The following is a 25,859-nucleotide window of genomic DNA, read 5'->3' as shown; positions in this document are numbered from 1 at the left end:
AGTGACTTTAGTGGTCACCAAGTTCAGCCCTCTCATCTCAGAGGTGAAGAAACTGAGGCCCAGAGAGGTGAAACCATTTGTCCAAGGTCACACTGTTAATAAATGTCTAAGGCAGTATTCACACTCAGGTCTTCTTGTTTCTAAGTCTAATGTTCTTTCCACTCTACAACATTGATTAAATTGTCATCATTCTAAACTCAAGCCTTGTTCTGCTTCAGAGAGCAATGTCCAAACTGAGAGTCTCCTCCTGCTCTCAGACATTTCACTTTACGCAAGACATTTTGAAGTGATATTTATAGGATTCCTGAACAAGGCTATTTCTCAAGATGATGAAACAGTCACACAACTGAGGCCACAGTGAAAGTTACCATTTTGCTTCATCCATTCAGAACAACTTTCACTTCATCTTGGAGGAATCATATAATTCTTCAAGATTGTGGCTATTATTCTGAATGGATAAAGCAAAATGCTAACTTTTTAGACTGCCTACACATACCAGACGCTTTTGTTGGTTGTTGATTGATACCTGATGAAGAATTCACACTACAACAGCCCTAAGATGTGGTCATTCAGCCTTTGCCTACAGACCTTGGATGAGGAAGATATGACATCCAAAAGAAATCTTTTCCCTTACATTAAGCTGAAATGCGCTTCTCTGCAATTTCCACCCCTTCACCCGATCTTCCTATCCTTGCCCCTGAGGCCAAGTAGAACAAGCTAAATCTCTTTTTCACATGACAAGAGTTTGAGGAATCTTCTTCACTTGCTGTCTCTTCACAAAACAACTCTGAGACCCCTAATCTCTAGTCACCTGGAACATTCTTAACCTCTTCCCTTTCCCCCCTCAGTCTGAGTCTTAGAATAATAAACATTAGGGCAGTATTTGGAGGAAATGGTTGTGCATGGAATGTACATGTGCGTATGGTCAGAGAGCAGGGGGAAAAGAGAGCTAATCATGTTTCAGACTAAGAATATCTCTGATTTTTACACAAAATAGAGACTTTCAGGTTGTTTGTAGTTTGGCTTTATTTATGTGTTTATTCCACTCTAGTAAAATAGGTTATCCAGACTAATTTAAGCTGAAGAATTGTTATTTCCAGACTCTACCTTAACCACAAAGAAGGTGAGAAGAAGGGGGTAGTTACCCCATGAGACAATTTCACTAGCATTTGCCATGTTTGCAACCTGTTGGGTGCCATGCCCTAATGGAAAAACATGTCTTTTTTTTTTAATGGACACCTTTACCTAATCTAGTTAGAATTTTCCATTTTGGGGGAGTTGGAGTGATCGAAGAACAAAATGTACTTTAGGCTGAGAACGGTGACTCTTTTTTTTGTTATACCCAAGTCCAAATGGTTTATAGCTCAACATATGTAGAAAGCATTTGCATTTGAGCAGCGGAGAGCCAGTTTTCCTTTCCAACCTCTAGTTTCCATCACTAATATCAATTTAGGAACTTTATGGAAATAGCAATCTAAGGAAATGTGCCTGTAGCACCACTGGAAAATAGAATGAGATCATTTGGACTTTGGAGGAGAGAGGGTAAAACATGCCTCCCTTCTTCCTGTAAACACCTCACAGAGAGACAAAAAAAACGTGGAATTGGCCAGAGGCAAGTGGGGAATCAATAATCGTTGACCCCCAAAACCATTTTCGTTAGACTGTGCTGATTTATGAGGCAAAAGGGTTATTTGGGGTTGAAGTCAATTCAGTTTACTTCTGTTCCACATGTTGTTTGCTCTCAGTAGAATATTAGCCCCACGAGGGCAGAAACTGCTTCTCTTTTTCTCTTTGTACTGCTAGCACCCAGAGAGTGAGTGCCTGGCCCATGATATATGCTTAATGAATACCTGTTGAATTAAAACTGTAAGTGAAGACACCATGAGCGATATAGTATAAAAGCCTGACTAGGCCAAGAAATTGTTTTGGGATCTATGTGAATGGAAAGAACGATATATAAAACTAATCTTGAAATTCATATGGAGGAACTAAAAGTCTGGAATCTCAGTATGATGGGGGGGAAAAAAGTGGAAAGGAAGGGGATCTATCAGCACCAGTTCTCAAACTATACTATAGAGCAGTAATCATTAAAACAATTTAGTACTGTTTAAAACAGAGAGGTCAATTGGTGGAACAGATTGACTGAATAAAATACAGAAGCAAATGAACACCATAGCATAGTGTTTTGATAAAACCAAAGACCCTAGTTACTGAGATAGATGCTTACTACTGACAAACGCTTTTGGGCAAACTAGAAAGCAGTTTTCTAGAAATCAGGTACAGACCAACAATTCACCATATACCAAGATAACTTTCAAAAAGATGACCTGACTTAGATACAAAAGTGACCTTGTAAGCATTTGACAGTTGATCACCCTCTCCTCTCTGGGTTTTTGTGACACTACTCATTCCTGGTTCTCCTTTTACCTACCTAAATGTCTCTTCTCTGTCTCCTTTGCTGGCTATGAATCTCCATCATGCCTCATCATCATTGTAACTCTCCCCCAACATGCTGCACTAGGTCTCTTCTCCAATCTATGGCCTCTCTTACCTGTCTGTTCATTCATTCTCAGTCTCCTTGGCTGGCTCATCGGCTACATCCTGACCCTAATTATGAGTATTCTCCAAAGTTCTGTCCTATGATCTTGTTTTCTCCATTCTGTATAATCTCCTTAGATTCTGTTCATCTCTATGCAGATGATTCCCAAATCTAGATATACATTTCCAGATATTCAGTCCTGCTTTACTAATTGTCTACTGGACAGTCAAACTGTACATGCATTAACTCAACATTTCTAAAACTAAACTCATCTTTCCCCCCTAAAATGTTCCCTCTTCCCAACTTTCTTCTTTCTGGCCAAAGCACCTCTTTCCTGCCAGTGAGTGTCTCAGGCCTCTTTACTTTCCCCAATCAGTGGCTGATGTTTTGCCCTTCTACCTTCATAACACATCTCTTACTGACACTTTCTCTCTACTTACATTCTCTCAGCCTCACTTAGCCTCTCTCGACTTATTTCCCCATCTGTAAAAAGCGAATAATAATAATAATAATAGCACCTTCTTCCCGAAGTCGTTGTGAGGATAAAATACGATGTTTGTAAAGTGCTTTGCAACGTTACAATGCTACATAAATGCTATTATTGTTACCACTACTTAGGCAATTGTTACCTTCAGTCCTTTCTCACCACTCATCTAAATAATTGCTACAACGTCCCAATCGATCCCCTTACCTCTGGGCTTTGCTCACTCCAGTTCATTCTACACTGCCGCCAAAGTAACTTTCCTCAAGCATAGATCTGACCATGTCCTGAACTTCCCCTCCACCTCTCCCCACATTCAGTAAAAATCGGTGGCTTCCTATTGCCAGAGGCTCAAACACCTGCATAGCTTTTAAAGCCCCAGGCCACCTGGCCTCACTGGAAGTTCCTTTCTCCCCCACCCGGAGATGCAGCCTTAATCACCCCCTCTTTTCTTCGCTCCGGGCCTTCCCTTCTGCAGTCTCGGTGCCTTTGCACAGGCCGGTCCCTCATGCCTAGAAAGCAGCGACCCCCGTTGAGGTCCCTGACTTTGAGGTGCAGCTCCTGAATGAAGCCTTTCCTGACGCCCCCCACCCCCGACCTGGTATACAAGGACGCTTTGTATTTATGAACTTTATATGCAATGTACTAATTGCACGTGAATCTAAGCGATGACCGCTGTGTATAAATGTAATTGTAAGTAAAGTTAACTTTGTGTACTTCTGTAGTACGTGGCCTCCAGAGCGCTTTCCTCACTTGAGCCTTCATAAAGATGCTAGTATTATCCCCATTTTACAACTAAGGAAACTGAGGCAGGCAGACAGCGGTTAAGTGACTTGCCCATGGTTACGTGGCTAATTAGTGCCAGGCCCTATTTTGAACTCAGGTCTTCTGGCTTGCAGGCCCCTTGGAAGGTGAGGTCCTTGTGAGGAGGGGGCGGGGAGGGGTCGCCTACCCCAGTCCCAGAGCCATAGCAGGCCCCAGCATCCCACAGTGGAAACGGTTTCCTGGGGCATCTTTGGACCCTCGGGAACCTGCATCCATGTGGGGTCAGCGTCTCTACGGAAAATTCCTAGCCCAGGGACCCCCTCACCCCGACTGGGTGGTCGCCCCTGCAGCCCGGCCGAGAGAGGAGGGAGAGGGGGGCAGGGCGCGCAGCCTGCATTGCGGCTGGGGGGGAGGGAAGGTCAAGGCTGCAACGGCCCCTCCCCTCCCAAGCCTGGTCCCAGCTGCCGCTTGGGGGCCCAAGGGGAGCCCCCCTCTTTCCCGAACAGAGGGAGGGAGAGGGAGAGGCTTTCGGAGGGCACTTCTCATTGAAAAGCGCGGGCAGAGACTTGGGGGGGGTGCTGACTCCAGGACGCATGCGCAGGCGGAATAGCTCACTGGGGCAGCCCAGGTCCTAGGAGCTGCGGTGTGGCGCCCCCCCCAGTCACGTGAGATGGGCGCCCGCAAGGGCCGGGAGGGGCGCCGAGGCGGAGGGGAATCAGAGGAGCAGAGCCGGAAGGAGGGGCGGGCGGACCGGTAGACGGACGGACGTGAGGGCGGAGCGTGGCCCAGCACCGCCCCTCCGCTCCCGCCCTCCCGGCGCGGCTCCTCTGCGCGCTGCTCCTCTCGCCGCCCGCCCGGACCGCGGACCCTCCTCGGCGGCGCCGGCCTGCGGCCCGGGTGAGTGGGGGCCGGCGGGGCGGCGTGTTGCGGCCGAAGCGCTTCCGCCGGCGCGGGCCGAGGCCGGGGCGGGGGCGGCGGACAGGGACTCGGAGCCGAGCTGGGCCCGGGCCTGGGGGCGGCTCTGCCCGGCCCGGCCCTGCCCGGGGGCGTGGCGTCGCCGTGCGCGTGCGCGGGCCTGGGTCCGGAACTGCGCGTGCGCCCCAGCCCAGCCCGCGCTGCTCCCGGGAAGCGGGCGTCGGAGGGGGCGGGGCTCCGCCGCCCACACGTGCTCCTCCTTGGCCCCCTGGGCTGGGACCCCAGGACAGCCGCCCCCCCCCCCGCGCCTCTGGGTGCCTGCCCCGTCAACCTTCTGGCTCTCAGGCCAAGCTGCAAGCATTGATTAAGCGCCTACTATGTGCCAGGCGCTGGGGTACCCATGCCAATCTGGAGTGTCATCTCCCTCCCCCATTAGACTGGAAGCCCCCTGACGGCAGGGGTCTGTAGTCTGGAACTTAGTAGGCACTTATTTGATGCTTGACTTTCCTTTCACTGCTTTCTCTTGAGGTTATTTGGTATAGGAAGCCTGTCTGCAATCACCTCAGTGCTTTAAAGTTTTCAGTGTTTTCTTCACAACCCCATGAGATTACAGCGGGGAAACTGAGGCACATGGCGGTGAAGTGGTTTGTCTAAGGTCATTCAAGTGTCAGAACTTGGATTTGAACCCAGGCCATTCCTGAACTTAGTGTTCATCCCATTAAAATTCCTGGAGTGTTTCCTCTGGGGCAGTTAGACTGCTCTAAAGTTGGCAGAATGCTCCCTTCGGAATCCTGTGACAGAAAGGAATGCTCAGAGCCTCACCGCCCTTTACAGATGAGCAGCCTGAGGCATACGCTCTAAGTCCTTCCAATAAAAGTGTCCCTTCGGGGATCTGAACCCATCTCTTGTCCTAACCCAAGGTTCTTTCCCTTAGAAACACTCTCTTAGTTTGGAGGTGATCAGAATAGAAATGCTGTTGCTGTCATTTTACTTAATGTTTACAGTTGGCCCAGCGCTCTCTTCCCAATCCTGTGGGGGGGTAATAATAACAGCTAATATTTAGAGAACACTTCAAGGCTGGCAAAGTGCTGTGCCTGTTTATCTTCTCTAATGTTCACAACAGTCCTATCCCCATTTTACGGCTGAGGAAACTGAGGCACAAAGAGGTTAAGTGATTTGCCTAGGATCAAGGATCATACAGCTAGTGAGTGATTTAGGAATTTGAACTCAGTTTTTTTTTAACTTTATTTTTAATATTCTTTTTTAAAAAGTTCTCCAAATGCTGTCCCTCCAGTCCCTCCCCCACTCATTGAAAAGGCAAGCAATATGATATTAATTACATATATAAAATCATGCAAAACACTTCCATATTAACTATGTTACAAAACAAACAATAAAAACCAAGAAACAGAGTGGGAAGTCTGCTTCAGTCTGCACTCAATCAGTTCTCTCTCATAATGAGTCCATTGGAATCATTTTGAGTCATTGTATTGATCAGAGTAACTAAGTGAACTTGGGTCTTCTTGAAGTAAAAAGGCATTCTTCCTATTTTATTTTCCACGTTAACACTTCTGCCTAAACATTAATAGTGTAAATCTCCAGTATTTCCAAAAAGTGAGTGGTACAACTCGTAATAGGCTACTTAACTAATGGTAAGAAGTCAATGAGGGCCCAACAGAATTGTTTTGGACAAATCCAGTCGGTTGTATTTCACCTCAGGGTGGGGGTTTTTCTTACGGTATTCAGGAATTTTTTTTCTCTTCTTTAATATTATCATTATCTGTGTCAGCCTGCTTTTCCCTTCACTTTGACTTGCGGTTGGGTGGCTGTGGAGTGAAGTCAGTCAGATTTGAGCCCCCTAAGTTGTCCTGCTCTACAAAGTCCACACGTTTTGGAGTGCTGCCCTGTCTTCCGCTCTCTTCAGTACAGTGGAGAAGACAGAGAAGCCCCCCACTTTACCAAGTTCCTTTAGAATCTGCTCTTCCGGTCATTCCCACTGGCTGCACATGGATGGAGATCAGCCCTAGTACTGATGGGGCTGCAATCCTTATGCTCTGATGGTTTTCCTCTTGTACATTTCTCCGGGGAACAGAAGTGAGTTTGGTTTTATGCTGATGGTTCATAAAATCCACATCTATGAATGGACAGATTTAAACATGGTGAGTGACAAAGACCTTAAAGTGAAGGCGAAAGTTGCCTAGTCAGTCAACAAACATTTATGAAGTGCCAGCTGTGTGCCATGAAGAGCTCCAGGCCTCCATTCAGGAGGACCTGAGTTCAGATCTGGCTTCAGATACTTCCTGAGGCTGTGGGACCCTGGGCAAGTCACTTTACCCTGTTTGCCTCAGTTTCCTCGTCTGTCAAATGAGCTGGAGAAGGAAATGGCAAACCATTCCAGTATCTTTGCCAAGAAAACCCCAGATGGGGTCACAGAGAGTGGGACAGTTCTGAAAACAACTGAATAGCATGTGCTGGGCCCTTTGCTAAGTACTTGGAAGGCTTAACTATCAGAACTAAGGTGAAGTTCCTTCTTTATTCTAAAGAAAATTGGTTTCCATCTTGGGCAGTGAGGTGCACATTTCACTCGATTATCCTCACTTTCCAAAGACATTCATGTAGAAAGGCTTTTATTAATTCAGAATCCTAAATCAGTCTTTAAAAAGTATTTACTAGGATGACTAAAACATTTGTGGGTAGTAATTCTTATCAAAGTCCATCTTGAAGTAAATGCCATTAAGACAGTTTAAATTTCTGGAGCAGGACTTTGGCTGTCAGTGCAAACTGAGGGGGAGTGGTATTGAGGCCCTTAGAGGTGGCACCTCAGTGTGACCAGTGACTTCCAGGACTAGATGTCTCTTTGCCAGGAATTAGAAGGATTTCAGCATTTCCTAGATACTTTTCTTGTGTGTAGGAGAGTTAATGGGAGCAGCTGTAATTCTTTAGCGGCAGCATGTGTTCTCTCAGCGCTCCTCAGATGGTGTGATGGAGATGATGGGGCTCAGCAACGGGGCCTGGCCCTGACATTAATCACCTGGGACTCCCTGGATAACTTATTTAAATTCCCTTACCCACACTGGAAAGGATTATCTGTTAAATAAAACAAGGTATATGGTTCTATGAGTCTTTTCCTCATAGACATTGCTCCTACTTCAAGGGTGACAGACTCAGGAAGATGAAGTATTGCATTTGACCCTGTGTTTGAAGAAATCTCCACACTGAAGTGATGGGTCACACTTCATTCACAGTGCCTCATAAGTCATGTGCTCACTGGAGAGACAGGTAGTTGTTACCCTTGGTTCTGACACTAGCAAGGCCTTGTGTCCAGTACCCACAACCACAGAGTACATGCTGAAATGGGTCTTGTCCATGGGAGGGTTGCCTCCGAGGGTGCCTGTTCATTCTGTCCTTACCCAGTCCATGTCTTCCCCTAAGTTTGCCACAGGAGATCCACCTGAGAAGCTGAGGGGCCTTCCTCCACCTCTCCTGCTGTCGAGGACACCAGTGCAGTATGCCAGGTGTCCAACAAAACCCTTTGCCGTTCTGGTGGTCTCTCTGTACTCTTCCTCTCTCTTGAGTACTTGCAGGAATACCAGTTGCAGAGGTGTCTTGGTAAGATGATCTTTAAATTGGCAAATGGGAGAGACATTTCTGCTTGTGCCCTAAATCTACCCCGGGTAGCAGACCTACCAAGCTTGAGGAATGTTGCAGTGTAGACCTTTTAGAAGGACAAGAAAGTAGGAGGAGGGCAGAGCATCCGGTTCAGACCAGAGACCGTATGCTCTTTGATACATATGAAGCTTCCTAATAAATGGGGAGTCTCTATCCTACTGCCTGGCCTTTTCATTTTCCTTTGTTACTTTTATTCTTTTCATATTCAGTAGGATTGGAATTAATCCATATCACATTTTCCTCCTTTTCCCTTGCTTCTTGAAAAATGTGGAGAAATACTATTTCTTTTCTTTCCCATAGTACCTTGAAGAAAACTGTTTGTTGAATTAAAAGATGGGACTTGGATTTTGATATCCAGGTACTTTTCTGTACAGAACTGTGCTTTAGTGAAAGTGATATAAGAAACATTTGCTTTGCATCATTAAGCACACATCTGACTACTCCACAAGCAAGGTGCTGTGGTGTAGCCCTCTCTGAGATACCTGGATCATGAGGGAGACACTCTTGCCTGCAAAGAAACCTGAAGGTCCTCAAAGCAGACATGTTTGCAGGTTTGGGTGTGAGTACTGAGTTCTCTGTCCTGGAGCAGGTTCTTAAGACTTCACTTACTAGGCCATTGTTCTGTTCTGGGGGAGCAGTATAGTCCCCAGACAGCTGGGGGGTTTTGTAACTAGGCCTTGGAAGCATCCCTCCCACCCCCAAGCAAAGCCACCAACATTAGGTTAAGGGTGAGTAGGTAAAAGAGATAGTCGGGGAAACTACATTTTGCTAAAAGGGACCGTAGACAGTGAAATAATATAAATACTTTTTTTACTGCAAGTTTCTCTGATAAAGGCCTCCTTTCTCACATATGTAGGGAACTGACTCAAATTTACAAGAATAAAAGCCATTCTCCAGTTGATAAATTATGGTCAAAGGATATGAATGGGGAGTTTTCAGGAGAAGAAATCAAAGCTATCATTAGTGATATGAAGAGTGCTCTAAATCACTGATAATTAGAGAAAGGCAAATTAAAACAACTCTGAGCCAGTCTATTAGTTGACTAACAGGACAGAAAAGGAAAATGACAAATGCTGGAAGAGATTTGGAAAAATAGGGACACTAATGCACTGTTGGTGAAATTGTGGACTGGTCCAGCCAATCTGGAGAACAATTCTGGATAACTGCACCCTAGGACTTTAAAACTGTACATTCCTTTTGACCCATAAATAGTGCAACTAGGTCTGTACCCCAAAGAGATCAGAAAAAAAGGAAAAGGACTTATTTGTGCAAAAATATTTATAGCAGCTCTTTTTGTGGTGACAAAGAATTGGAAATTGAGGGGATGCCCTGATTAGGGAATGGCTGACCAGGTTGTGTGACATATAATTGTGATGGAATACTAGTGTGCTGTAAGAAATGACGAGGGGAATGGTTTTCAGAGAACATAGGCAGATCTATATGAATTGATGGAAAGTGAAGTGAGCAGAACCATTGTACACAGTAACAGCAGCATTGTAAGAATGATCAACTGTGAAAGACTTAATTGATGGATCAGTACAGTGATCCAAGATAATTCCAAAGGACTCATGTTCAAAAATGCTATCTCCGAAGAGAGAACGGATAAACTCTGAGTGCAAATTGAAGCATAAATTCTCACTGTTTATTTTTCTTGACTTTTTGTTTTTTCAATATGGCTGAGGTGGAAATATGTTTTGCATGATTTCACATGTTTAATTGATAATCATATTGCTTGCCTTCTCAGTACAGGAGGAGAGCTGGAGGAGAGAATGCATTTGGAACTCAAAATTTTTTAAAAAGTGAAAAGTAAATAAAGTTTAAAATTCAGAAATCTGTTTTAGTTTGGGTAACATCCTTATGTTAACTTTATTGTCAGCAGACCCCTGTCCATTTATGTAGACAGCATTTTACCGTATACCAGCGTGGTTTCCTTAGTAGCCCTGTGAGGCAGATAGAATTGTCCATTCTTACAGATAAGAAAACTGAGGCTCAGAGTGATTTCCCTCTCCCCCCACCTCCATGTCAGAAAAGTTCTCTGACTCCAAACCCAGCACTCTTTTTTCTTCACCCTGCTGCCTCTCATAATGGCTCCTGGCTTTTCTCCTCTGACCCCACAGATGTTGCTTTGAAGAGTCATCAAGTTGTGTTCACGTGAGGGTGCCATGTGGTGGCCAGCTTGGAAGTAACTTTCTGACCTACCATTCCATCCTTCCGCCTGTGAGATACCCACCCTACATCTTCCTTTATCCATTGTCTTTCACCTCTTACAACTTAGTCAACTCTGCCTCAGTAATGATTTCTACGTAAGCACATATGTTTAATTAAACAGACACTTATAAAAGTGTCGGCAGCATTGTGAAATGAGTTCCGGATCTGGAATGAGAATACCAGGGTTCAGATCCTGGCTTTAGGCCTTACCACCACCTGAATGACCTTGGACATATATTTAATCTTTCTGGGCCTCAGTTTCCTCATTTGTCAGATGAAGGGGTTGAACGGGATGAGCTGAAGTCCTTCCTGTTCTAGACCTGTTATGAGGTAGTGTGTGGGGCACACCTGCTTTTCAGTGCTTCCCTTTCCTTCATTTCCAGCTATTGCCCAACTGTCTTGAGAAAATTAACTTCTTTCGTTCTTCCCTGTCCCTCTCTTCATTCCATTTTTGATCCAAAGAACCCTGCTCATGACTGAAGAGTCATGCTGGTGATACATTTGCGTCAGAGGAGTGGCTAGTAGTAAATCAGTGTAGCCTTTAAAATCCCATGAAGGTATGCAGAAGTTTACGATTCTCCCCAAACATTCTCAAGGTAAATGCCTTTTTTCTAAACTCAAAATCAGCTACTTCAGTTCATCATTTTTTTCATTCCTTTACTTGATTGAAACAGTTTTGCATTTTTTCATTATAAATAAACCATTTTCACCTACATTATGGTTTTTGTAACTAAACAACTATTTATGTAGTTGTTTAAGTGGGAAAAGTGTTAGGTTGTATTAGGAGATGGAGGTATGGGGGAACAGAATGGGAGCTATGTACAGGAACTTTGAAGACTGTACTAGATGTCAAGGAAAGGCGGTGTTCATTAGATCCAGGCTGTTATGACTCGGTGTCATTTGTGTACAACTACACCTTGTTCCTTCTTTTGTGAGCCACAGAGTATGTGGGGAAAGTGTGGGAGTGGAGAGCCAGGTACGGCTCTAGAAATCTCTTGCATGAGCACGTCTGGGCTTCTGGGTTTATCTTGAGTGGCCCTGATGGATGCTTCTTGGGGGAAGGGAGTGTGGCTCAGTTTGAGAAGCTGGAGTAGGAACCTTGACATGGATCCTATGCCAGGAGATGACGATGGGGACGTGGCCTGCATGTTCTCGTGATTCTTGCCCCTTTCAGTCCCAGAAAGTGAAATTGGTGAGGAAATCCGTTTGTATTTGTTTGACTTCTCTGTGAAGAAGTTGTGTTACCCCAATAGAAGGTAAGTTCCTTGAAGGCAGGGACAGCCTCCCCTTGTGTTGATATCTCTGGCACGTGGTAGGCCATGAATCAGTCCTTGGGGATGGTGTCATAGGAACATAGATCATGGGTTGGAAGGGACATGCAAGGCCCAGCTGTCCAAGCCCTTCGTTGTACAGAGGAAGAGGTGAGGGCCTTGGTTGTCCAAGGGCTAAGTGGCAGAACTGAATGGGGACTCCAGGCTCTTCTTCCGTAAGGGTCTACGTTGACAGACTTTGTTCAAGGAGGAGAACCTAGAATGTTCTTAGTGTTGCTCACACAGCCTCTGAGCTCCTTAGCTTCCTTCAGATTTTAGTTCGTGGACCTCTTTAGTTGTTAGTGTTTTATCTCCCCTTAGGTTATTTTGTATTAACTTACTGGTAGAATGTTTTTGTTTGTTTGGGTATTTTTATGGACAGTACCTGCCACAGTGCCTCACACATATTAGTGCTTAATTAATTGCAGACAGTAGTCTGTTAATTGAAGGTTGATAATGATTTTGTATTGAAACTTGTTTAAGGAAGCAAGAAAGGAAGGACATTGAAGTGTCTTCTATGTACCAGGCCATTATTTCATCTGATCCTTACCTTGTGAGGTACACACTGTTATCTTCATTTCACAGATGAGGAAATTGAGGCAGTGACTTGCCCGGAGTCACCAAGCTAGTAAGTATCTGAGGCAAGATTTGAACTTATGTCTTCCTGACTTCAGGCCCATTCTTTTATCCCTTGTGCCACTGGCGGCCTGTAGCTCTAGCCCTAGCCCTGGGGTCTTGTTTATCACCGGAAAGAATTATCAGAGGTGAGGATTGGTGGGGGGTTTTTTTCAAGCTTTCTAGCTTCTCCCATATACTCTTGGTGGTCCTTTTCCCTTGTCATGTTATCCTGTCACCCATTTGTTCCCCTTCAGAAGAGCCAAGTCAAAAACTAGTTGATTCAGCAGCTTGGAGAAGGATCAGGACTAGAACTTCCGTGCCTTTCGAAGTTTGCCCTCCATTTCAGCCAGACTGAACTAGATAGAAGCTCTTCTCTTCCCCACCTGGGACACACTGGTTAGCACTTCATCCTGGAACCTAGTCCCCACCTTATGTCTGCCTGTCCAGTGCTGCTTCTTCCTTTGAGGCTTTGCTCTCCCTAATCCATATGGAATTTAGTTCTTTCAAGTCCTTCCTAGTTGTTTCCCCCGACTAAGACTGTCCTTACCTTCAGCTTCCCCTGCTCTTCTGCTCTTCCACCTGCATTTGGTGCCTTCCCTCTTGGGCCATGTTGTACTTAAGGGTGTCCAGGCCTCTGCCTCGAAGGAGACTGGAAGTTCCTTGAAGGCCAAGGCTTTATTCTTCACGTGGTCTCCTACTGTGTCCTCTCAGGGTTGCCTTTCGCATTGGTAGCTTCTGGGAAATGCTTGCTGAAGTGAATTTGCAAGATCAATGTATTACGTATAGCATTTCATAAAATTTGGCATTTCCTTATATCCAGCTTCAGGGGTTCTTAGAAATTTGATGTGATTTAGAAAATAGTTCTGAGAAATTTAATGATGATAGAACTTTGAAAATGAATTTTGATAATGGTATTTCAGCATAGGTGGTTTCCTTTGCAATCCTCTGTGTTATATTTTATGTGTTTACAGCCAGATTCTGAGAAGGCTTCACTAGACTGCCCAGAGGGCCAGGACACAGGAAAGGTGGAGAACCTTTGTCCCATTTGGATCCCAAGTTGAATGATTGGTCCCCATTTCCATATAGGTAAAAAGTGATTCTGGGGGAAGTTCTGTAAAGAGGTGAAATAGGAAAGATCAGCTTGAGAGAAGTGACTTCCCAGTTATTTTCAAGCTGCAGCATCAGGAATCGGGGCACATGCCTGTGTTCCAAAGCTCGATGCTTCAGAACTACCATGTAAAACCTTGAGACAAAAGAAAAAAGTTCACAAGTAACTGAGCAAAGGGTGAGGCAGCTGCTGTGTGTGTGGAAAGCTGAGGGCAAATGTATTTTGACCATGCCCCGTCTTCCCTCTGACCTCCCCCTTGTCCCCCAAATTAATTTAATGTCTGTTATTTCCTAAGAATTTTAAGATTTGTGCCATTCCCTGAGGTTTTGATCTGAAGGGGAAAATGATTCAGTTTTGAGAAGTGTAAATTTTTGACTTGACCATGAGTACCTGGAGATCTGGCCACTCCTGCTTTCTCTAGGTGAGAATGCAGAGGCCCAGTGAGCAGGGACCCAGAAGACAAGGGCCTAGCCGTGCTGGGTTCCCCACCTCCTGGGCTGTCATCTGAACAGTAAAGGAACTGGGTTCCAGATGCTCTCTCAGCTGCCTTCAGGCTCTGACCTTCTATGAGATTCACTTTAGGTGGGGGTCTTTGATTTCAAGCTGAAAGCTGCCTCTGAGGGCATTCAGTCCATTCTCTGGACATAAGATTTCTGCTTTCTGCCTCTGCAGATTTATCTGAAAGAGAAAAGATAATAGATGGGGAAGCTGAGGGCCTGGGAAAGGAAGTGACTTGCCCATGACCTTTCAGGGATCATGACTAGGCCTAGCACTCTTTCCATTGGGCTACACTGTTCACACTGGCTCCTTAAAGTGGTTTACAGTCAATTCCCAGTTTTATAGACGCAGAATTTGAGTGTTGTAAGGGGTCTCAGTGGCCATGTTAACTAATTTATGCCCTTTAACAAACATTCACTATTAACTTGGGGGTTCTGAACTTGTTTTTTCTTTTTTAAATATTTTAATAACTTTATTTCAATATAATTGGTTTCCCCCAGACCAAGGATGGGGAACCCGAGGCCACATGTAGCCTTCTCGGTCCTTGGGTGTGGCCTTTTGACTGAGTCCAAGTTTTGCAGAAAGGGGAATTGTTCTGGACCTAGAGGGCCACATGTGGCGTCGAGCAGGTTCCCCACCTTTGCCCCAGACTGTCAGAAGGTTAAGAACCCATGTTTTAAAGGAATTCTCACCAGACCATGCAGCAGGTGGTCACTTGGTTATCTGCTTACAGACCTCCAGTGAGGGGAACCCACTTCTTTTTGAGGCAATTAAAAAACTTGAGATTGGTTTGTGAGTTGATTCAGAAATCAGCATGCAGTTCTTGAGAGAGATGGTGTTATTGGATTGCAGACTAGGTCACAAAGTCAGCACTCTGGTATTTTGACAGGTCGGCGATCTTCTTGAGGTTCTGACAACTCATCCCCCACTGCCTCATCTTTTGGGATGGGACCTGTCACGTGTTGTTGCTCGATTGGGTCTGACGCTTTGTTGTCCCATCCAGGGTTTTCTTGGCAAAGACTGGTCTGCCATTTCCTTCTCTAGCTCATTTTATAGATGAGGAACTGCGGCAAACAGGGTTAGGTGATTTGCCCAGAGTCACATAGCTAGTACGTGTCTAAGGCCAGATTTTAGGAGTCTTCCTGATTCCAGGCCTGGCATTCTATCCACTGTACCACCTAGCTGCCCTGATACTTGTCAGTGGGACCTCGTAACTAGTTCATGTGGAATCTGCCCAGTGAGCTCAAGTCCTTTCTTTGGTTGTCCAAATGTTATCCATCATTCTCTCTCTTTGATCAACCTGTCTCCTCTTTTGGTCATATAGGTGCTTGGGGATTTGTTACACTCTCGTAAGAAATTCATTTTGACCCATTTTTTTCCATGGGTAGCAAATGCTGTAATAATAATATTACAGTATATTATCATTGAGCCTAACCACTGTAGAGAACAATCATTCTGTGCGAAAATGCATTTGGTATTGTAAATCTAGATCCTAGAAGGTGTGCATAGTAACAGTAGCATTGTTAGATGACTAACTGATAGATTTAGCTCTTCTCTGCAATGCAGGGATCTAAGACAACTCCAAAAGATCCACGATGGAAAAGGCCATCCCACATCTAGAGAAGTAACTCTGAAGTCTGAATGCAGACAGAAGCATGCTGTTTGCTCTCTTCTTTTTTTTGTTTCCTCTTTCTGGTGGTTCCTCCTATAATAATTCTTCCTTACAACATGACTAATGTGAAAATATGTTTAATAGGAATGTATATGTAGAGCCTGTATCAGATTGCACGCTCTCTTGGGAAGGGGAGAGGGGAGGGAGGCAGAGAAAATTTAAAAATTAAAAGCTTATGGAAGTGAATGTGGAAAACTAAAAATAAATAAATAACATTTTTAAAAAGTGAATGAAAAAAAGGCCAAGGTCTCCCACTGCAGCTGGGGCTATCGCTAGTCATCCTAATCTGCGTCTTCCCACTGTACCCAGACAGCACCAGACAAGAAAATGAGCCTGGTGACTTTGCCTTACCTAAATCCACTTCATTCGCAAGTCAAGACATCGCCTTCCTGATGGTGTGGGTCCTCTTCTAGAGCAGATGACAAATGACAACAAACAATTGAATTCCCACCCGTTCCTTAGAGAAAACCTTGAAGATAGCCATTTCTCTCCCTCCCTCCTCAACACACATAACACCTCCCCACCACACACATCCCCCCGCACACACACCACGCACCCCCTCCCACACCCCCCACACACACACACACACACACACACACACACACACACCCTCTGTGTAGGTGATGACCTTCCCTTCTGGATTTCATTGAAACTTTGTTTTATGTCTCTCTCAAACCCTGTCATGATGTAATTAATATTTTTTTGATCATCATTCTCTCTCTGACTTCTCCTTTCCTGTGCTACAGTCTCCACAAGGGCAAAGGAACATATCTTAGATACGTTTTGTGTCTCAACCAGCACCTCATCTAGTGCTCTATATACAGCAGCCATTCAATAAGCCTGGAATGAATGACTCACTTTATCTTTAAATTGGTGTTACTGTGGGAGAATAGCCAGTTTTTCTAGTGTATTGGTTATCAAAAATATTGTTAGTCTAAAGATTGCCTTGTTAATTTAGCCCAGTTGTTGTACAATTGGTTTTTGAATGAATAGAAGTTAAGTTTATCATGTAATTCAGGTTTCCTATCTTGAAATGAAAAGTTGTTACCTTAAACGACCCAGAGTTTGTTCTGTTTTTACACCTGTTTTGGATACTTCCATAACTAACTCTGTTGGAAACTTGACAGTCGATATCAAATTCATGTAATAGTATATTTGGCAGGAAGTACCATTTGACCCTTGCATAGACCCTCTTGCATAACTGACATTCTGTGAGCAGAATATAAGCAGTATCAGCGAGATCCTCATTTATAGCTTCCATGTTAAAGGTATTTGCCCTTTAGATTTTTGAAACTAAGCATCACGTAACTTAATTAGGCATGAAGATACTCTATATATACTCGCATACATTTCCTACTCGGGTCTTTTCTCTCCCCCTTCTGCCCTCTCAACAAGCACCAAATTTGAGTAAGGAAAAAAAAAGATTCCTTTCTCCACTTTTTCTCCATAATTTCACCCATGGTTATTCAGTTGTTTCTACTGCAGGTAAGAAAAATTGAAGGTGTATAAGTGGTATTTAGTTGTTTTTTTTTTCTGTTAGTAAATGAAAATGTCTTTTATTATTTACAGCTCCTCAATTGTTCATCTGTTCTGAAAGGAACTGTTCCTGCTGATAGCTCACATACATCCCCAAACTTTGGTTCAGGTGAGAAACTGCTCTCAGACATCTACTTTACCCTGACAGAGATCTATCTTTTACCTCATAAACAGTCTATCTTCCCCATTTTATCAGAACAGCCTCTGGGGGAAAAAAAAAGGAGGAAAATATGTAGGTCAGTATAGTTGGTGTTCTTCATAAATAGAGACATGATCGCCTTCTCCACTCCAGTTACATTGCTGTGGTTAGGCATTCAGCACGGGGTTGGACTTGGGAATCATAATGCTTCAGTGGATCCAGGGCTCAGTTATCTGTGTGAATGTGCCCTTCCAAATAGCATGTGCAAGAGTGCATCCTGTGCTCTTGTTCATGGCCTGTAAATCTTTCACTTGGGATGGAAAAACTTGACAATAAAAACTGTTGGGATTAGTTTTACACAGGTGGAACTTGAACAACATGCCACCACTTTTAACAGTCTGGTAAGGCGTATGTAGGCAATGTTATTCTTACGATTAATTATATCATGTGGGGTGTGAGACCCTTGCTTGCCAAAGGAGTCTGCTTCTGTGGTGGGAGATGTTTTTGGTTGGCAGTCCAGTAGGTGAGTGAGTACATGTTGGGCAGGCAGTGCAGATGGTCAGTCAGCCAGACCCAGCACTGAATCCAAGGAAGAGAGGGGCTAGATTAGGAATCGTATCCTGCTTTTAAGTGAACTCAGACTGCTTTCTGACATACAGATACATATTCTTCCTATTATGCTACATGGTTGCAAATCATGCAGTACCATTATCATTGAAGGATCTTCATTATAGATGAACAAAGAGGCAGCAGAAATGCATGGTGGGTGTAAATTGGCCTTAATGTGTCACTAGTGATGACTTTCAAACAGGTGGTAGAAAAGACACCATCTAAGAAACAGATGATTGGGAAAAGAGTTGGCCCAATCATGTAGCTGCCTTGAGCCAAGGGTAGCAGATGGGTAGCCCAAGGGCTGTCCTAGGATCTTTGTGGCTGTTGTACAGTCACTCAGTCCTGTTCAACTCTTGGTGACTCCACAGACCACAGCACACAAGGCCTGTCTGTCCTCCACTGTCTCTCAAAGTCTCTCCATGCTCGTGTTCGTTGCTTCTGTGACACTCTCTATCCCTCTCATCCTCTGCTTCCCCCTTCTCCTTTTGCCTTCAATCTTTCTCAACATCAGGGTCTTTTCCAGTGAGTTTGATCTTGTCATTATGTGGCCAAAGTATTTAAGCTTCAGCTTCAGTATTTGACCCACAGCATTTTAAAAAATCTCATAGTACATTGCATAGATCTTCTGTAGAGGGCTTACAGGAGAAAATGAACACGCACTCAGGAGGAGAGAGCCTCCCATGGCGGTCCCATTGCAGACCTCATGAAGAGAGCATGGATGCATTGAAGAGTTTGTAAAGGAGTTTAATTCAGTTCAAATTGTTGTCTTCCATAAAACAGAATAGCCAGTCAATTAAGCTTGAATTTATCATTTTAAAATACAGACCTCACAGGGTTCAAGCACCATTTCTGTGTACAGCGTGTCCCAAAAGTTTTGGTGCTGTTTTAATATCTTAAAACTTAGTGCAAGTTTAAGATCCTAGAACTTCACCAAGTCTTTTTGGATCCCTTGTGTTTCAAGTTGCATTGCTTTCTAGGTTCTTGTACAATTTCCTATTTAGTAACAGCTGACATCTACATAGTGGACGTTAAAGGTTTTCAGAGTACTTACATAGATGATCTCGTTTGGTCCTCACAACAACCCTGTAAACTTATTGACAAAATAGATTAATGATGAGAAAATTTTCATCTCCTTAGTCGGTTTCCATTTCCTCTAATAAAATACTGATCTCAGATATGTATGCACCCACATTAAAGTGGAAGAGAAGCATATGTATTCACTACAAAAGAAGAGTATGTGAAGTTATGAACTCTTGGGCTATATAGCTCTTAGAAACACAAGGCTCTTCCCGAGTTATCAGGTTGGTGAGGCAGCAGTGGGCTTGCCCAGCATCACTCAGGGCAGTAGGCAAACAGGACCAGGAGCCACGTCTCTCACCTCCTTCTCAGGCCTCTTCCATTGTGCTTTTGGTTCTTGGTTTTTTAATAATTTGCAACATTTTTGCAATAATTTGATCCTTATTTCCAAGGAATGATATGTGAAAATGTTGACTAAGAAATTTTAAGATGGTGGAAATTGGAATACAGGTGCTAATCATTGTAATGAAGTAGAAAGGCCTTGATTCAAAGGAGGTTGTAGCCAGTCGACTTATTAATAGTCCCCTAATTGATTTGTTGGTAGTTTCCTCTCGCTAGGGCCACTTAGTCTGTGTTTTTGTATTTGGCTGTGACAGACCTTCTCATATGTGACTCGTTTTTGTCAAAGATTCTCCTTGGTGCCCATGCTTCTAGGACACCTCTACAGCGGCCAGTAGGCCTTGGGCGATGGGCTTAGCTGGACCCTGTGACTTAGCCTGGTTGGGGACCCCATTGCACCCCATCTCTTGGCACTACTCACAGAGCTGCTTCAAGGACTCTCCCAATGGCTGATAAAATTGGCTGGGCTTAGGAGAAGGGGGGCTCTCCTGTGTCTCTCCTTGACTCTGAGTTCTAGGATCTTTCACCCCCAGAAGAGAAGCATCTTGTATATACACTCTGGTTATTGTTGTGAAATCTAGAAAAAGGGTCATTGGTGGTGCATTGAATAGAGCAGTGGGCCTGGAGTCAAAAAGATCTGAGTTCAGATGTGAGCTCAGATACTTACTAACTGTGTGACACTGGGTAAATCTCTTAATCTGTTTATTTTTGTTTTCTCAGCTGTCAAATGGGGATAATAATAGAACTTGTCTCCCAGGGTTGTTGTGAGGATCAAAGGAGATAATAATTGTAAAAATCAATTAGCACAGTGCCTGGCACACAGTAGGTGTTATAGAAATGTTAGCTCTTATTATTATCATCATCATTACTATTCTCATAATATCATTAGAGCTGGGAGGGACTCAAGAGGCCAACTTTCTTATTGTATAGATGAGGAAACTGAGGCCCCCAGAGAGATGAAGAGCCTTACCCAAAGTCAGCAGGCAGTGAGCTGCAGAGGCAGGATCTGAACTCGGCCTCTAGTCCTGAGTAAGTGCTCTCCACTGTCACTAGTTCATCTGGTCAAAATAAGTCATTGCATCAGATTGGCCTGATATGATCCAGCAGACCTTCATTAAGCCCCCTATGCCATGTACAAGGCAGTGGGGGTAGAAAGCCAAGCCATCTTTGCTGGAGGAGAGCTTACGCCCTCTTCTTCCTTTTCACATCTTTCAGCTTCCTTCGAGGTTCAGCTCAGCTATGACCCCCTGCCAGAGGCCTTTCCTCATTCCCTGAGTTGTTCTCTTCCCACATTCCTGATAGGATGATGAATTTATTTTGCATTTAGTTCCCTGCATACATGTTGTTTCTTCCCAGTAGAAGGTAAGCTCCTTGAGGGCAGGGATAGTTCTGGTTTGGGTTTTGTATTTCCAGGGCCCGGCACCTCATAGACATTTAGTAAATACGTGTATTGATTTGAATTCTACTGGTGAGATACAAGGTGGACAGACAAAATGACAGAGCATTTGATAAGAACCTGCTGTTTCAGGCACTATATGAGTTTCTTCAGGTGTGGACAGAGGCAGTGAAGGGAGCCAGTACCTTCCTCGAGATAAGTGAGCTCTCTCAGCTGGGAGCATCAGGAAAGATCCCCATAGGAGGTGGTCTGCATAAAGTGGGAGGCCCTTCCAGGTCCTGGGCAGATCTTGTACAAAGACATAGAGGTGAGGGATGGGGTGCAGAGGAACCCAAGGAGAACAATTTGGGTGGAATATAGGGTTTGTGAACATGTTGTGCATACTCTGGATGAGGTAAGTAAAAAAAAAGCCCTCAGAAGGGAGGTGGGGGTACACTATAAATGGTGAACATGGGAGATAATGAAATTTAATGTAACATGTTGCTTGAATTCATTAGATGACTGTATTGTCAAGAATAACCTCTAAGAAAATGGGTTTTCCTTAAAGCAACTTCATTCCAAATGCCTAGAAAGCCTGCTTTGCTTTGCTGGACTTTTTACTCACGTTCTATATTCATAAAGATAACTCCAAAATAAGAATTAACAAGCATTTGCATCTCGTTACTGTCTTTCTGGCATGTTTGCTTTTGGAATGGGAAATCAGACATCAAAGTTGTCCTTCTGTCTCTTATTTCTAAATTAAGGGTGTGTTTCTACTCAGATTTTAATAGCATTTTAGAATATCTCATTTCTTTTTATGGTAGTGTCTAAAATTGCACTTCACATAAATACAACTTACATCTAGATGTCATTTGAGGCATTGCTTTCTAAAAATGTATTGGACTAGATTCCCTACTCAATTCAGTTTTTTTCTTTTTAGTTACTGAAGTGGATCCCAGGATGCTGCCACGAAATCTACCTCCTCTCTTACTTTCTCTCACTTCTATGCAGCATTATTGCAAATCTGAACACCATATCTACAGACTATCTTGGAGTCCTCTGAAGAAGAGTTTGGTGCATACTTAACGTGGAATGATTGAGGAGTTGTTCTAAATCTGCAACAAAATATTAACTAGTGAATCTGAGTGTCTCAGGTTCTGCGTGCTACAAATAACCTCACTTAGAGTTCTTTCTCTTTTGACTGAGGCATTCACCTGATCTTCCCATCAGAAAGACTGCAGCCGCCTTAATCGGGTCCTAGAGATATTAATGGAATACAGTCATGTCCACTCAGGACGAGAGGCAGATCAATACGGAATATGCCGTTTCCTTGTTGGAACAGTTAAAACTGTTCTATGAACAGCAGCTGCTAACTGATATAGTGTTAATTGTTGAGGGCACCGAGTTCCCTTGTCATAAGATGGTTCTTGCAACGTGTAGCTCTTATTTCAGGTAGGTATTTTATCTGTTCAGCTCTCTGTGTATACACTGGATTTCTTTGTTTTAATATTGGTCCCTCAGAGCCCATTTTCAAAGGTGTCCCGTCCCGTGTTGTTCAGTTCTTTATGCAAGTGGTGATGATTATATGCAGACCTCCAGTTATATCAGTGGGCTAAACTTCAGAAACTCCTTCCACTGGTGCCCATTGGGGGACACGTAGAGCCCCAGCGAGTGGCCTGGGAAGTAAAGGCTCGCTGAGGCTCCCGAAGCCAGCGTGCCTCAGTGGCGGTCCTTGAAGCCAGAGTTTCTTGAACCCCCACGGCCAGCCCTCGGACCGCTTTGCTGCTCTGTTTCTATAGCGATGCCCTTATGCTTGCTGGTGTCATCTTCTTGTACTTCAGGAACTGATGAAAGATTAGAAGAAAGAAAAATGATGGAGGAGAGCTGGGGACAGTGGGACTTTAAAGTGGACGTTTTAAATATACGTTATTCTGACTAGCTCTACTTAAAAAGGCCTACCTCACTGTGTGTGGCCATGACTGAGTTTTCTAAAGTGGTCAACAGAGCCATCTTGGAGAGGCCCCACCCAGCTGGAATGGTTTTGAGTAAGTTTACTCCACTGTAGATTGTCTGATTGAGAGTCATGGAGCAACCTGGATTTGCTGGGGCTTTATCAGAAATTGGTTACAAAATAATGGAGGCTTTGGGCCCAGAACAGTTTGCAAAAACCTGCCACCAAGGCATGGAGGGGCCATGGGATCTGTGATGGTAGAGGAAAACACCCTGCTACAATGTTGGATCCTTGAAATATTTTGTGTTTTGACAGAGGTTTCCAGCTAACAGAGAAGTCATCCCTTTATTTTCTTTTGATCTTTTAAAGCAATCCATTTGAAAAGACCCTCCATTCATAAATTTAAAATTTGCAAAAGCTTAAATTTTACGTGGTATTTCTAGAATCATTATTGATGTTTACAGGAGCAGCATTTTTACTGAGGAGGAGAAAACAGTCAGTTTGGGTTTTTTCCTCATTTCCTACTGTTATTTATCATGGTCTACTTTATCATGTTTTCTCTTGACCAGATTCCTTGCTGAAGGTAAAATTGTAATGCTTTTGGTACTCTTCCTGTCATTGCCTTCAGAGTTAGATTTTCAGTTGGCTAACTTACTGAAAAATTAATAAAGCTACACCCATTTAAAACCCTCTGAGGCTCTGGACTGATTGATTTCTGGACCTGGAATTGAGATCAGAGTCCAGAGCCCAGCCCGGCTTGGCGGGGGCTGGGCTGCTCGAGGCCTGTCACTTGGTACCCGCTCCTGATGGGCTTAGGTCGGCGAGCGTGCTGATTGTTTCCATAGCAACGGGGCATGGGTAGCTGTTTCCATAGCAACGGGGCACTGATTAGCTCAACACACTCCTTCAGGTCTTTTTCACATGAAGGATTATTGAGGCAGACCTTTTCCTTCCCGGGTTGGTGCAGTTTAGTTTTTTCACCCCTAAATTCAGTTGATGGTTTGTTGCTGTTAAATTTCATTTTCATGGTTTAGGCTCATTGTTCTGGTTGATTAGGGCCATTTTAATGTTGGTTCTGCCGTCCATTACATTACTTTTTCCTCTAAGCTTTGTGTCATTTGATAACCATGCCTTCCGTATCTTCAGATTATTGATAAAATACTCAGTAGAACAGATATCAGGGGTACATTAGTGCCTTTCTATCAGCTGAAATTGATCTCAGTACTTTGGGTTTGGCTATACACTTAGATATGGCTCCACTTAGCTCTGCTGTTGTCCAGGCTACATTTCCACATGTGGTCTGCAAGGATATCATGAAAGATTGCTAACTTCTTTGCTGAAATTGAGGTGCTTTCTAAATTGGTGTTACACATGCTATGAGTCTGGTAAACCTGGGGTAATGACAGCATCTAACACTTATATAGTATTCACTATACGCAGGGCACTGTGTTAAATGCTCCACAATTATTATTTGATTAATTTGATCCTCAACAACACTGAAAGGTAGATATTATTATTATCCCCATTGTACGGATGAGGAAATGGAGGCATACTTTCTTCTCATAACAGTGCCATTCTGCTGTCCTACTCTTGTTCAAGGTATGAGAGACGAGCGCTGGTCCAAGGCCCAAGAAGTCTTGTTGGGATTCCCAGCTCTTGACCCTAGTTCTTTGACTCTTATGAAGGCATTTAGTTGTTTATGTTAGAGGCCTGTTGAGAAGAAAACACTTTCTAAACCTTAAAAGTACTATCTCTGTGTGAGTTGTGATGAGAGGCCTATCCCCCCCAAGAATTAGTGATGCTTTTGAAGACTGAATGCTTCTCGGTGGTGGCTTGGCATCTGTTTATCTCTCATATTGTATGCATCATGATAGAGACACCTGCAACCACCAGTATAGTCCACAACACTCTTTTGTTTTCACCAATCGCTTAATGGTTGTTCTCTCCCATGACATGTCCTATATTATGCTTAGGGCTCAGAACTGAAAAGGACCTTCTTTGTCCTCTTTTACCCAGATTCTGGCTTTACCAAGGCATTTTTCACTCTTTTTCCTAAATTTAATTTGTAAATCTGCTGGATCAGGTTGGTTAAATCTCCTGCCAAATTTCTTCCCAAGAATGGAGTGCGCTCCATCCCTTGCAAAACACACCACTGCTCTTGTGAACAGTTGTGGTTCAGAAAGCCATCTTCCTAGCCAGTTTTTAACTTCCCATATTCTGTTTGCTCTTCCAAAGTCATTACCCTGGTCTAGCAGAAGAGATATAAACGATGCCTAGGTTTCTTCTGGCTGTGTCATTCCCACGTGAACTTACAGGTGCAACATAGCCAACAGTGGGGTCTGGAGAAGCCTGGTTTTGAATCCTGGTGATGGTGAGCAGGGTATTCTCTTTGAAATTTAGTTTCCCTATCTCATTTCTCTTCTCTCTTCAGCCAGTTTTTTAGTACTTTGTTAATCTCCCTCCCTCTCTTCCTTCCTTCCTTCCTTGGAGCATTCTCTAGAAGTTAGGCTTGGGTCCTTAGTCTTGGTTTTTTATTCCTTCAGGTACATGAAGGGGGTCCAGGATTATATCAGTGTGGAGACTCTTTTCATCAGCCCCTATTCCATTTCACCCTTCCATGAGTAGAGAATCCTTGAGTGGCTTGGAAGGAGGTGAATGTCTGTCTTTCTGATCTGAGGGATAGTACTCTACCCATGGCATTGTTCTCTCTCCACATCCTGTTAGCTGCTTTCTCCATTGTTACTACTTCAGAGTAGATGATTTCCAAATCCAACTTGGATCTTAATTCTTGAGTTCCAATAAATAATGTTGTAGACATTTCCACTTGGTGCCTGGGCCTTGCTTTCAGCTCACTGTCTGAAATTGAACTCCTGTTTGCTTCAAGACTGGCTTCTTAACTCTCCTCTTTATCTCAGTGGTGTTACCAAGGTCCCAGGTACCCGTTTCTGAAACCTGAATTCTTCCTTCTTACCCACTTGCTTCCCTTCCCCTCCCCCCTGTGTTAGCCCGCATGAATGTGGAGCTGTACAGTTGGGAATGAGCTTTGC

The 25,859-nt window shown here is 43.9% G+C and overlaps 1 protein-coding gene across 1 annotated transcript in view; it reads left to right on the top strand.

Moving 5' to 3' along the window:
- Positions 1-4,556: 4,556 nt before the first annotated feature.
- Positions 4,557-25,859, top strand: part of KBTBD2 (kelch repeat and BTB domain containing 2) — a 29,157-nt gene continuing 7,854 nt past the window's right edge. The window contains 3 exon segments of the mRNA XM_020969075.2: positions 4,557-4,682; positions 17,353-17,428; positions 21,802-22,313. Coding sequence (XP_020824734.1) covers positions 22,144-22,313 — 170 coding nt within the window. The 5' untranslated portion in view covers positions 4,557-4,682; positions 17,353-17,428; positions 21,802-22,143.

This window comes from Phascolarctos cinereus, unplaced genomic scaffold (genome assembly GCF_003287225.1).
Source record: "Phascolarctos cinereus isolate Bilbo 61053 unplaced genomic scaffold, phaCin_HiC Scaffold_4;HRSCAF=312, whole genome shotgun sequence".
NCBI classification, from domain to species: Eukaryota; Metazoa; Chordata; class Mammalia; order Diprotodontia; family Phascolarctidae; genus Phascolarctos; species Phascolarctos cinereus.
This window is presented reverse-complemented; position numbering and strand designations above follow the sequence as displayed.